The sequence below is a fragment of the Euprymna scolopes genome, chromosome 25, assembly GCF_053919585.1.
Source record: "Euprymna scolopes isolate OS-2025 chromosome 25, ASM5391958v1, whole genome shotgun sequence".
In the NCBI taxonomy this organism is placed as follows: domain Eukaryota; kingdom Metazoa; phylum Mollusca; class Cephalopoda; order Sepiida; family Sepiolidae; genus Euprymna; species Euprymna scolopes.
The window spans coordinates 70,414-83,231 of NC_136506.1; the positions used below are offsets into that span (position 1 = coordinate 70,414).

The 12,818-nt window shown below is 36.7% G+C and overlaps 1 protein-coding gene across 1 annotated transcript in view; it reads right to left on the reverse strand.

Annotated features, from left to right (window-relative positions):
* Nucleotides 1-12,818, reverse strand: part of LOC145247270 (organic cation transporter protein-like) — a 139,378-nt gene that overhangs the window by 12,501 nt on the left and 114,059 nt on the right. The window contains exons 7-8 of the mRNA XM_080108875.1: nucleotides 9,524-9,739; nucleotides 5,065-5,294 (exon numbers count right to left, since the gene is read on the reverse strand). Coding sequence (XP_079965001.1) covers nucleotides 5,065-5,294; nucleotides 9,524-9,739 — 446 coding nt within the window. The remainder of the gene's footprint in view (nucleotides 1-5,064; nucleotides 5,295-9,523; nucleotides 9,740-12,818) is intronic.

Here is a 12,818-nt window from a genome sequence, read left to right on the forward strand (position 1 = left end):
GTTCAGGAGTGAATTTGGTGATGAAGTTTTTTTCCTGTGTAAGTAAATAAAAATAATTGTCTGTTTGGAAGATTGGCATTATTTTGAAGCTGTTTCCACTGCATGTGTGTACGTGTTTTGAAACATAGAGGTGTCTGTTATCTGCAATTTTGATGTTGCTCTTATGTAAGGCCACTCTATTGCTGAAATTTTTGGTGGCGCCTATGTAGGATTTGTTGCATGTTGTGCATCTTAGTGCATATACTACATTTCTGGAGGTGCAATTTAGATCCTTTTTTATTTTGAATGTTTGTGCTGTGTTTTTGAATGTGTATGTGTTACCTTCTATTATTATGTCACATACTCTACATCGCGGTTTGTTGCACTTTGTTGCACTTTGTAACTCCTTTTGTAGTATGTGGGACGAGTTTTGAGGAAGTTAGGATGTGTTTTAAGTTTTTGGGTTGGCGTTTGCTTTTTATTATTTTTGTTGTTTTAAGTATGTTGTTTAGTTTGTCGTTCTGATTGAGGAGGATAAGGTTTTTTGTTATCTGTGTGAATAGTTCTGGGTTGTTTGTGTTGTGTGTAGAGACGTATGCTAGAATTTGTCCTTTGTTGTGTTCTTTTGGGGTTCTTAGTTGGTCTATTGGAATTTTTTCAGCCAGTTCAATACCTTTCTGTATTAGTGGTAGTGGGTATCCTCTTTTCCGCAGTGTTATTTGTAGTTCATTCAGTCTAGTTGAACGGCGGTGTCTGTCTGTTACTATGGTGCTGACTCTACGTACTAGGGAGTAGGGTATTGATTTTAGACAGTTTTTAGGATGGTGGCTTTTGAAGTGGAGGTATTGTTGAGTGTCTGTGGGTTTGTGGTAGATGTCTGTGATTACGTTGTTGTTTTTTATTGTTAGTAGGATGTCTAGGAAAGGTAGTTCTGTGGGGCTTTGTTCTAGTGTGAAGTTTATTTTTGGGTGTAGATTTTGTAGCAAAGTGTGGAGTTCTTTGATATCTCCCCATGAGGTTCTCCAGAGGATAAATCAGTCGTCTAGGTATCTTTTCCAAGATTTTATGAAGAGAGTTTTTATATTGTGCCCGTACTTTTGCTCTATCCTTTCATAAAGGGTCTCTTCCAGGAAGGCGAGTGTAAGGGTGGCATATGTTGGTGCCATTTTGGTACCCATTGCTGTGCCTAGTATTTGGATGTAGTTGTCTTTATTGAATTGGAAGGAGTTGTTATTGAGGATTATGTCGATGCTATCAATCACGAATTGTTTATTGAATCTGGGGTGTAAAGTCTGTGTATGTTTGTCAATCCAATATGCGATAGCTTCTTTTCTTAGATTGTGTGGGATATTGCTATATAGGCTGCTAACATCGAATGTGGCTAGTATAGTCCCATCGTCTACTGTTTGTGGTAGGGAGCTAAGGAAGTGTGTGTTATCTCTTACAAAATTCTGACTAGATTGGTGAAGGGCTGTAATAGTATATCTATTAGGTTGCTAAGTCTGCTTGTTGGGCATGATGGTCCTGCTACTATGGGTCTGAATGTGAGGTCGTTGGGGTTTGGGGTGCTTATGTATTCTGACTTTTGTATGTTGATGGCATGTCTTACCTGGTTAGATTTGTGTATTTTGGGTAGCCCATAGAAGATGTTTGTTTTTGTTGTGAAGTTTGTAAGGAAGTCTTTTTCTTATTTAGTTAATGTACTATTGTATGTTGTGCAGAGTTTTGTTATTTTAGATATGGTTGTGTCGTCTATGTTAGAGCTGATTGGTTTGTAATAATTTTCGTTCCCTAGTGATTCTGAAATTTTTGTTTTATAGAAGTTCTTATTCATTATAACTACTGCACTACTTTTGTCTGCTTCCTTTATAACTAAGTTGTTATTGTGTTGGATTTTTTTAAGTGCTTGATTTTGTTTTCGTGTTAGATTACTGGTGGGGTTTTCTTTTTGTTGGGGGTTGAGGCTCCAGAGTGTTTCAAAGAAGGTATTTAGTTATTTTGTGTTGTTATATTGGTTGGGGAAGTATGTTGATTTGTTCTTCACTAGAGAGTCGTCTGTTGTGTTATCACTGCCGTTAAGTATATCTATGAGTCTAAATTTGCGTTCAAATATATATATATATATATATATATATATATATATATATACAGCAATAATATGTAGTAATAAATAGTTATATTTACGTCTAAAAATAACATAGGTTTAAAGCTCTTGAAATGTGTACTAAAATTGTTTGCAAGGACCCGTGGCGCAGTGGCTAGAGTACCTGGAAAAAAATCAGTTGTAAATTGAAAAAGGTTCAAGGTTCAAAGTTCAAGATTCAATCCTCAGTTTGAGCGACCGAAAAATACAATTGCGAATTACTTAGGATATAACAAGAGCATGCTACAATTGTGGAGTAAATAAAGAGTTCCGTGCAAATTTCTCTGTTCGACAGAAAGATTCCCGAGTTCGATAAGATACATCGGAAAAAGATCGAACTTTACATCGACTGAAACGTTGCGTAAATAGCATTCAAGTTAAGAACAGTAATGTAAATAATCTAACCTATACAAGCTGTTTGGAAAATCGAATTCATAACTTCTGGTTCATGTTTTACATGGGTGAAAGAGCCTCTTTATGGGAGAGCTGCTTTTATAACAGTGCTCCATTACTAGTCTTTAAATATATACTGTCTTTTTCAGAACGTTCATAGTTTTTAAAAGTGGAAGCCCAAGTTTTATAAAGATTATAAAGCTTCAAGTTAAGTTTTAATTAGAAGTCAGTAGATCATGGTTTACCAAGAAAGTGCTATAAGTATAACATTGACATATCATTTAATCTTATGAATGAAATTCCATAAGCTACCACTCCTCTCAATCTAAAATGTTAATTACATATTCGTGATAAATCGACTTCATAAGAGATAACTACTAGAAAAAAGTAGCGGTTATGTAAAGTATTTACAAATACGCCCAGGCGCCCAAATAATTATCTGTGCTTGAAGTCAAAATTCATGTCCGAATAAGATACCATACTATATAAACAAACATCCAAGGATGGAATACTGTTGCCATATCTGGGCAGGAGCTGCTAAAAACAGCCTATCCTGCCTTGACAGAGTACAAAATAGACTTGGTGGCTTAGTGGGGGATGCCCTTTTCTCTACCCTGCAACCTCTCTCCCACAGAAGAGACGTTTCGAGCCTATCCTTGTTGTATCGCTATTTTCATGGCAGGTGCTCGTCTGAACTCCAATCTCTGGTCCCCCCTCGCCAATCTTTCACGAAAAACACCCGTCTAGCTGAATCCACTGTGAAAAATTTCCCCCTCTCTATATCTGTGCCTAAATCAAAACGCGGATTCCATGAACAAAGATTCTTTCTTAGAACTGCACAGCTGTGGAACTCTGTTCCGTCTGCCTGCTTCCCACCAGACTACAACTTGGATGTCTTCAAGTCCAACTAATGAACCTCCCCCTTAAGTAAACACTTCATCAAATCTCCACACTAACGTAATGTACTTGCAATAACCCTTATCCCTGAGTGGCTTCCGGGCCTTGATAAGTGGTGATCACTGGGTAAAAAAAACAAAAAAATCGTGATAGAAAAATACACAGGCAGCTAAGATGAAGATAGAAGTCAACGCCACCATTACACTTTGTTTCCCCTTGTACTACTTTCAACTAACACATTTATTAATAAAAAATCAACATACACACTGCATACTGAATTTACACGACAGACCACACACACACACACACACACACACACACACACACACACACACACACACACACACACACACAAACATATATATATACACACATATATATATATATATATATATATATATATATATATATATATATATATATATATGTAGGGTGAGGCAAAAATATTGTTACAAAATAAAACTCCCAACAAAATGATTTATTAGAAACCCAATTACAGAAAATCATTAGTAAATACTGAAAGAACAATATGGCATAAGTATTATTCAAAATGTTTCCCTTAGGATTTCACTATACTACGAAGTCTTTTGGAGAAATTATCTATAACAGCACGCAAAATATCTTAAGATAGTGTCTCCCAGCATTTATTTACTTTTATCTTAGGAGCTTCAAGAGATTGACAAAGTGTAGAGCAGGCTTAACTCTCCAGGATTGACTACAAAGAATAAGCGAAAGCGTTAAGATCAGGTGATGAAGGAGGCCATTCTTCTTTGCTCATCCAGGACGGACAGTTGCCTCGAAACTATTACTGTGTTACACAAGCAGTGTGGCTTGTCGCACCATTTTGTTTGAGAATCCAAACTTCATTATCGTACACAGAATTACACTATTGGGTCAGTGCATCTCCAAGAATGTCTCCTGTAAGGTTCTTCGTTATTCTTAACTCCATTGAGAGAGCAAAACAAGTGGAGATTTCTCTCTCTCAGAAATGGCTGGCCAACCATATATATATATATATATATATATTCCTAAAGTAAATTAAGTATTCTCATTTTGAACATACTAAAAACGAAAACAATTAACATTTCAACGTAGACAATATTTATCTTACTATTGTATTACTATTATATTTTTAGCCATGTTTTATCTCTGTCATTTATAACACACATTATGCCAATGTTTCAATTTGTAATACATTAATGGTTAGCATATATCAAAAAGATGCGACTATGGTATATATGTTATCCAACTCAGCATCCACACGATGTTAGAACAGTAACCCTTCCCACGTTGTATAAAATAACCTAAAAGAAAAGTGTTGTAGGGTAAGGAAACTTGGTTGTGCAGACCAAGCTTTACTCAACTTAAATCCAAGGTACAGCCTGCAATACAAAAGAACAAAACGCTCCTAAGACATATTGTAAAGACAGTGACATCTGAACAATGTACATATACAACAATAAATAAATAGTGAAGTAAAGTAAGTAATGAAAGCGAGGCACCCATATGTCTGCACCGATGCTGAGCTTGTTTCCCGCCAGTCTCCAAAACATAAACAAATATGAAAACGCTTGCTAGCGAAGTATGAAAATGTCACAGTAACAACAAATTAACCTACAAAACCAATATAAGAAAAAGCAAAAATATCTCACCAGGTTCTCCATAGACATATGAGAAAGTACTAATAAAACAAGCCATTCCAGCTGCAACCATCGACAAAGCGAATAAAATACGTCTGCCCACGTGGTGAGTCAGTAAATACAACGAAATGAAATAAGCCGGAAATTCAACCAAGGCGCCAAGGAAAAAGTTTAGGTGGACGTTAGTTGAGAAATCACTGCTGTTTAGGGTCAGAGCGTAATAACACAAACTTACAGAAAGCCTGAAATTATATATAAAAAAAAAACAAATAAACAAACAGAAAGCATAAAAACAAACACATAAATGAATAAAAATGTGTCTAGTAAGAAATACAATTTTTTCTATATTTAATTGTAAATAAAGGTCGATAAAACTGATAATTAACAGTAGTGTAGTTTCGCAAAATTCTCATATCCGCAGAAACTCGCACATACAGACACAACTCGGTATCAACTTTCAGTTAATAATAGCCAGTTTGTATTACAATCCAGAGAAGTACGAAAAAGTGGTCAAAAATTTTAAAATATAACAAATAAATGTTATCGAAGGCAAGACGAATTACTCTTGAATTGTAAAAATCGGACACGTCGCACGACGATGTTCATTTTGCACAGGTCTGAACACTTCTTTCTTAAAACTTCCCGCTTATGGAACACTGTTCTGCTGGCTAGCTTCTTGACCGACTACAATATAAACAAGTTCAAGAAAGTCTGACGAGTCGCACGACGGTGTTTACTCTACACAGATCTGAACACTTCCTCCCACTCAACCTGCTTTTATAGTGCCCGGACACACCTCAAAATCACGTGTGAGACGTGATTTTTCGAGAACTGTGCGAGACCGTGGACATTAAAAGACCGTGGTCGCCATCTTGAAATTTTTCGTTTTTCCTTCTCAGCCCACAGGACAGACAGATACGAGCACGTTTTTGCGGTAAGCCTTCTCTATTTTCCACACACTTCTACTCATCATTTTTTCGTCTATCTGGAATGGAAGTGTTGTACGAAAAGAGATTCGCGAAATTCTGGTATAAGCAGAAACTCACACACACAGGGACGACCCGTTAAAACTACCAGGTAATATACCATATGACGAGTTGCCGCACATAGTTGCATAGTTCTTATAAAGACCGCTAACGTTTATGTGGCGTAACTGACTTCTTTTTGCCGGACTCATTCAAGAAAGGAAACCACGAGCTTGTTGCGGGACTACGGGTGTCGTTGTTAGTCCTGCAAACTAAAAAAAATAAATAAATAAATAAATAAAAATGTGTAAAATATAGTTGAACAATCAAACAAGATGACCAAGGTGGAGAATAAATTTTATACAAAATTTATTTTCTCAAAATCGTAAATAAGTGAAAAGAGAAGACCAGGAAGTTTCTTCCTAATTGAGAGTCTCTTCCTGCAACTGAGGTAATCAAATGTTCTTTATGTAATGCAGTAGAAAAGTTCCTGCAACTGAAGTAAATAAATGTTCTTTATGTAATGAAGTAGAAAAGTTCCTGCCCCTTAGATAATTAAATGTTCTTTATGTGATGAAGTAGAAAAGTTCCTGCGACTGAGGTAATAAAATGTAATGAAGTAGAAAAAGTAAAATAACCAGTCCTTTTCGGAAATACTTAAACAACATAAAAGTCAATTGCTTACTTCAGCAAAGAACAACAAAAGGGTAAAAAGTCCATTTCAACGTGGAGAATTAATTATCGGGTGCGCACGCGTTTAACGTCCTGTGAACAGAATCAATGTTAATGTTTACAGTATGCTGGCTGGGGTCAACTGTGTTGTTTTGGCGAAATATGCCCTTTTTATAGATTTCAAACTGGCTTCACAAAAATTGTCGAATAAAATATTTTTGAAATTTGTTTTCTTCGTAATACGATTGGATGAAAAAACAACAACAAAAAAAAAACAACCACATCTTTGTAACATAAGGTGCTTTGGAAGACGTCCGCGGGGAAAGGCAGAGTTTTAGTTTTTATGCCCACAGAATTTGCGTGGGTGTAGAAAGGAAATATGAGCGTAGCTGAAACGATCTTTAAACAGCCGCGCGCGCAATTAGGTTTTACAGTAGGAAAGCACACACGCGTCGCGCGCCATTATTCTTTTGAGTAGATTCTGCTGTCGTGACGATTCCATGTTTGATATTGTATGGGTCTTATTGAGTTCACATGGTCTAGGAGAGCCTGGGTGGATCATTGATACAGTTCACAATGGAGATAACCAACTGGCCTTCCTTGATATACTCATATCACGCACAGAGTATGGGTTTAAGACATCCGTATATCGCAAGCCTACCTTCACCGGACAATACCTTAACTTCAACTCTCATGCAGTATCAAACATTAAATCGCACGCTCCCTACAACATCGAGCAGCGACAATAAGTAGCGACACCGTTACATACCACCAAGAAATAGCCAGGTTGAAGAATACCCTCCGTCGTAACAACTACCCCGATAGCATACTATCCACCAGACGTGTTAATACTATAAGAGAGGAGAATGAAACCCAAAAACCACCAACGGTCTGCCTACCATACATACGAGGAATCTCCGAAAAGATTCAGAGAATATGTGCCCCTACAACATCTGGACGGTATTTAACAGCGAGTCAACACTCAGATGACACCTGGTACGAGTGAAGCCCCGCATGGAGGAGAACATAACCAAGAACTGCATATACTCCATCCCATGCAGTTGCAGAAAGGTTTACCCCCTCCAAGTAAGGGTGGAAGAACACCGAAAAGCCGCCCCCTCCAAGTAAGGGTGGAAAAACACCGAAAAGCGGTAACTAAAAGGGAGACGGAAAAATCGGGTATAGTCAACCATGTCTGGATGGAGAGGGGGGACCATCGCCCCCTATGGGATGAAGTAAAAATAATAAAAAGAGAGACCCACTGGAAAGTGAGAAAACTTAAAGAAACAGCTCACATGCTCGGACATAACAACCTACTGAGCAAACAAAGCGTAGAGCTGAATGCAATTTGGACACCTCTAATAGAGAGAAAATCTTGAATAACAACATAGGTTTAACATTAACAAAAACCAACTAAGAATTGTACTAGTGACATATGGCCGAGTGGTCCTAGACGTTGTATCAAAGTTTACAGTTACCCAAAGGTGCTGAGTTCAATCCTGAACGAAGGCAGTGAAAAGTAACATTCAAAACAGAGAATAAGTAACTATGTCCCAGAGCCTAGCTGGAGTCCAGACACGGTACCCCGGTAATAATAATAAAAGGTTGGGTTCGAGACTCCTAACAAACGGTTCCCCAGTTCGATACAAAACACCTGATGAAGGCCGGAGGGCAAAACGGCCGAAACATTGTGACTATAACAACCAAGATGAGGAAGTCAGTCCGACAATCTCCATAAATATTTTATTTTGTTTTAACACTCTCTTTTGAATCTTTCTAAAATTACGTTAATCGTTGAGGGGAGGTAATTCAGTTGCTAGTATTTTAACAATTATATATTTTTTTATTAGAGTTGTGTTTGTGAGATATATGTATATAAAAAAGACGAGGTAAGTGTGGTAATGTGTTCTTTGATTCGGATATGCAACGGCCTGATTGTACTTGCAATGTAAGATTTATTGCATAACTTATTACTTGCAATGTAAGACTTATGGTGCATTGGATTTTATACACAAAATATGTGCGTTTGCCCAGTCCTGCATTTTTTAATTGGGCAGTGAGATAATGAACATGATTTTTTGTTCCTCCGTGTTGTTTTGGTTTTATATAGGTGTTGTGTTAATGTTGGACCGGTGTGTGTGTGTGTGAATTGTATGTCTACTTGTTTTTTGCGAATTGTTTCACGTAATTTTTATAAACATATATCTTACACATGAGATCCCAATAAAAATATAATTGTTAAAATACTAGCAATCGAGAGAGATCAAGGAAATATGAGATTAACAGAATCGTTACTGATAGAAACATTAAAACGAGAAATTAATAATAAAACAGAAGTAACCAACATTTTCCAGACACAACCGTAATAATTATTTCTCTTGGATGAGTTACAGAGTTACTTTCCTTAGATTAGAACATAAAGAAAAAAGATAACAGAATTACCTCCCCTCAACAAATAGCATAATTATCGAAAGATCCAAAATAGCGTTTTTAAACAAAATCAAATATAACGATCAATTTTAATCAAACGGAAAACAACAGCATAGATAGTTGATCTACACTTCTATTCTCTTGAAAATGGGGGATTCCCCCCAATATATTTGAGGAAATATACCATTTATAGTTAGGTAAATAAATTATTGAACTCTATTATTTATTTATCAATATTTATTTATTTATCTGTCTTAAACTACTGAATAATTCCTGCATTGACAAGCCTTCAAACACACCTTTATATATATATATATATATATATATATATATATATATATATATATATATATATATATATATATATAACGCAATCACATTTTTGGATTGGTTTAATTACTCACCAATTTACAGCCATAACGAAATTCTGCAGGCATAGTGTTTTTGACGTCCACACCTTGCAAGTGCCAAGAGACTCAACTTTCTCCACAGAAATGTTTTCTTCTTCAATATTTTCTGGCAAAAATCTCTTGTTCGTTTTTGCAATCAACTTTACGATTTTAAAAGCTTGTTGATTCTTATTCTTTGTAAAAAGCAAACGTGGCGATTCTTGTATACACCTGAAAGAGGAGGAAGTTATTATAATCATCCAGGTTGCATTCTAGACTATAAAACTACATACAACGGATATTAGTTAATGACGACTGGAAAATGCATGAACATACAAACAAAAACTGTGACTTATAAATGCACTAGCAGGGCTACCCGGCGTTGCTCGGGACCGTATAAACAATGAAAAAACAAAAGCAGATATTGAACATATGTTTTATTCTTAGGGGAGAGGAATCTTTCATCTCAAGTTTTAGCGTTACAAACAAACATTTGTCTTTTATATATATAGATAATGACAGGTTTTTTGGGGGCCCCCCTAGAAGATAACGTTTGACGTGAAATTTCGATATTTGTCATTCGGGTGATGGGGCTTCGATATGATACCAAATTTGTCAAGTTTGGTTCCGTCTTTCAAAAGTTTTAGCGTTACAAACAAACATACATACACACAGACGTTTGGCTTTTATATATATAGAAGATGATTCTGAATAAACAAATACATCTCTCCTCATTTAATATATAGTCGCCCTTTCGGATTTTTAAATGTAGATCTATTGCATCTTAAACACCGATATTCATTTTGCCTAAACATTTTATCTTTTATTTAACATGCTTTTTACACTATCAAAATTTCGTTGGCTTCAGTTCTTTTCAAAATATTATGCGCATCTCTACTTTCTTTGATATTCACCTTGTTGTCTGCTCGAACGGTGAAATCTACGATCTGACAGGCCTTTTTCTTCTTGTTAACTACTACGACCTCCAATTTTCTTGATTGGATGGGTTTATCTTTTTGTATGTGCATAAAAGTGTTGAGTTAAGTGTTGAGTGTTCATAATGCAGTTGTTTTCATAATGATAAATGTACTGATTTTCTCACTTGATCGTGTTTATTCTTGAATTCTTTTTGGGCTAGTTTTCTCTATTCATTTATTATATAGTTTATCTTTTTGTCTGTTTTGCTTACAGAATCTGCATTTGCTGTTTTCCTGATTTATATCGATCTTTGCTTTGATGTAGTTAGTTTTAATCGCGCTATCTTGTCCGGCTGCTAGTAGAGATTTAGTTTATTTATTTAGGTGCCCTTTTTGTAACCATGCCCAAGTATTTTCGTGAATCGCATCTTTTGTCATCCTTCTGTATCGTCTGTTTAGCTGTTTCTATCCCCATTTGCTGTTCTCGTTTTATCATTTTTCTCACTTTTTTTGCAGTAATTATCACTTCTGTATTTTTATTTTTTATTTATGTATCTTTCTCATTCTTTTTTCATCCTTCATACAGCCTTCTATATTAACCAGTCCTCTTTCTCTGTCTTTTCTTTTCACGTGAATCGGTCAACATTACCCTTTAGTAGTTGTGCATTGTACATAATCCTGTTCGAGATGCCTCATTTCTTCTTTGGTCCAAACTACTATAATACTCCCCATGTTTTTATACTTTTATTAGGTTTCTACTATATCGTTTATTTTCTTATTGATTCGATTCCAACTTTCTCTTTTTTTTTCTTTTGCTTTTCCAGAACTTTAAAATATTTTTAAGAGTCATGTTCGGCTAGTATATTTATCTCCACATTGTTGAGCAGTTCCATACTTTCCATTGCCTCCAGTTTTCCCTTTTTTATAACTAACAGTTTTCACTTTTCCATACCGAATTCCATTCGGATATTATGGATGAAGATTGTGATTGTGTTTTTAGCGTTTTCAGTTCCTTTTTTGTCCTTGCAAGTTGTAAGTGATCTATATACATCAAGGGGTCATGTTTTAATCTATCTGTGGTTAAATACAATGACCCCACAACTCAATCATCACTCTTCAATCCTGCAGTCCAATGCACTTCTGACAGCAATTGCTTCTGCCAAACAAAAAAGACGCCCTCTCTCCCAAATACAGGCTTTTTATAGGACAAAACCGTCCAAAGTTATTTGCATACTCTTCCCATGATCTCTAGTCTATAAATAGACGCAGTGGCCATTCTCTTCTTCTTCTTTCTTCATTCACTCTCTGAAGCGGGCGTTGCCAGTGGTAAAAGGTTTGCACGATTTTTTTTTACTACACGCCCCCATGATCATTAAAGATCATTCACATCTCATAATCCCGTGTCCAGATCGGCACATTGCGTTCTCTTTGCGGTCTCTGCATCGGCACCGGTTCATCTTCATCACTCCCTGGCTCAGTACCACCATCCTCATCACCTAAATAGACCACACGCCTTAAATCTAAAACATGTTGTGGCATTCCATTGACACTTAAGTTGTTTGGGGATTGCACTCCTGTTATCACTCCTCTTCACCACTGCGTTGTGCATCGGGCATTAGGCGGTTTCACCCAAACTTCTTCTCCTATTTTGATTCTGGCTGGTCCTTGATCATTAATTTCCGGTGACATGTCTCTGGGATGCCTCCATTCGTAATTAAAGATTGCTCTATGTGGTACTGTGTCATCTCTTTGCCCGACCTTAGGGGACATGTTATACCAAAATGTGGCCTCTTCAGGCGATATTCTTCCTCTCTCAGCTATTGCTTTCACGGTCCGATGATGTCGCTCCACAATGCCATTTCCTCCAGGTCTGTAGGCTGCCTTGTAATAACTTTTAATCTTCCATCTTTTTAACATCGTCTGAAAGATTTCTGAGCGAAAAACAGTGCCATTGTCCATTATCACCTTCCTTACTAGACCTGGTTCAAGCATCACCTTTTCTAATTCAGTTGCAACTGCAGATGCGGCTTCCACTCGCAGTTCCTTCCATATCGCCAGTCTACTTGGCCAACAATCAATTATTGATAAGTACGCTCCCCCTCGGTAGTGAGCTATGTCAATAGCTAGTCTCGTCCAGTTCGTTAAAACTCCAATTTCCCCAGGATTATGTATATTTGGGGCAGGATCAATCGATTGACACCGAACACAGTTCTTTACTATCATCTGAATTTCTTCCCGTTTTACATTCGGATCCACTTGCCTCACCAAATATAATGTTCTCTCCACTCCCATGTGATGCATGTCATGCAACTCTTTAATTTCTCCAATTCCAAGACAGCATATCGGCGCCTCCTCTTTCTCAATTAACCACTGTTTTTTATCCGTGTTAGCGC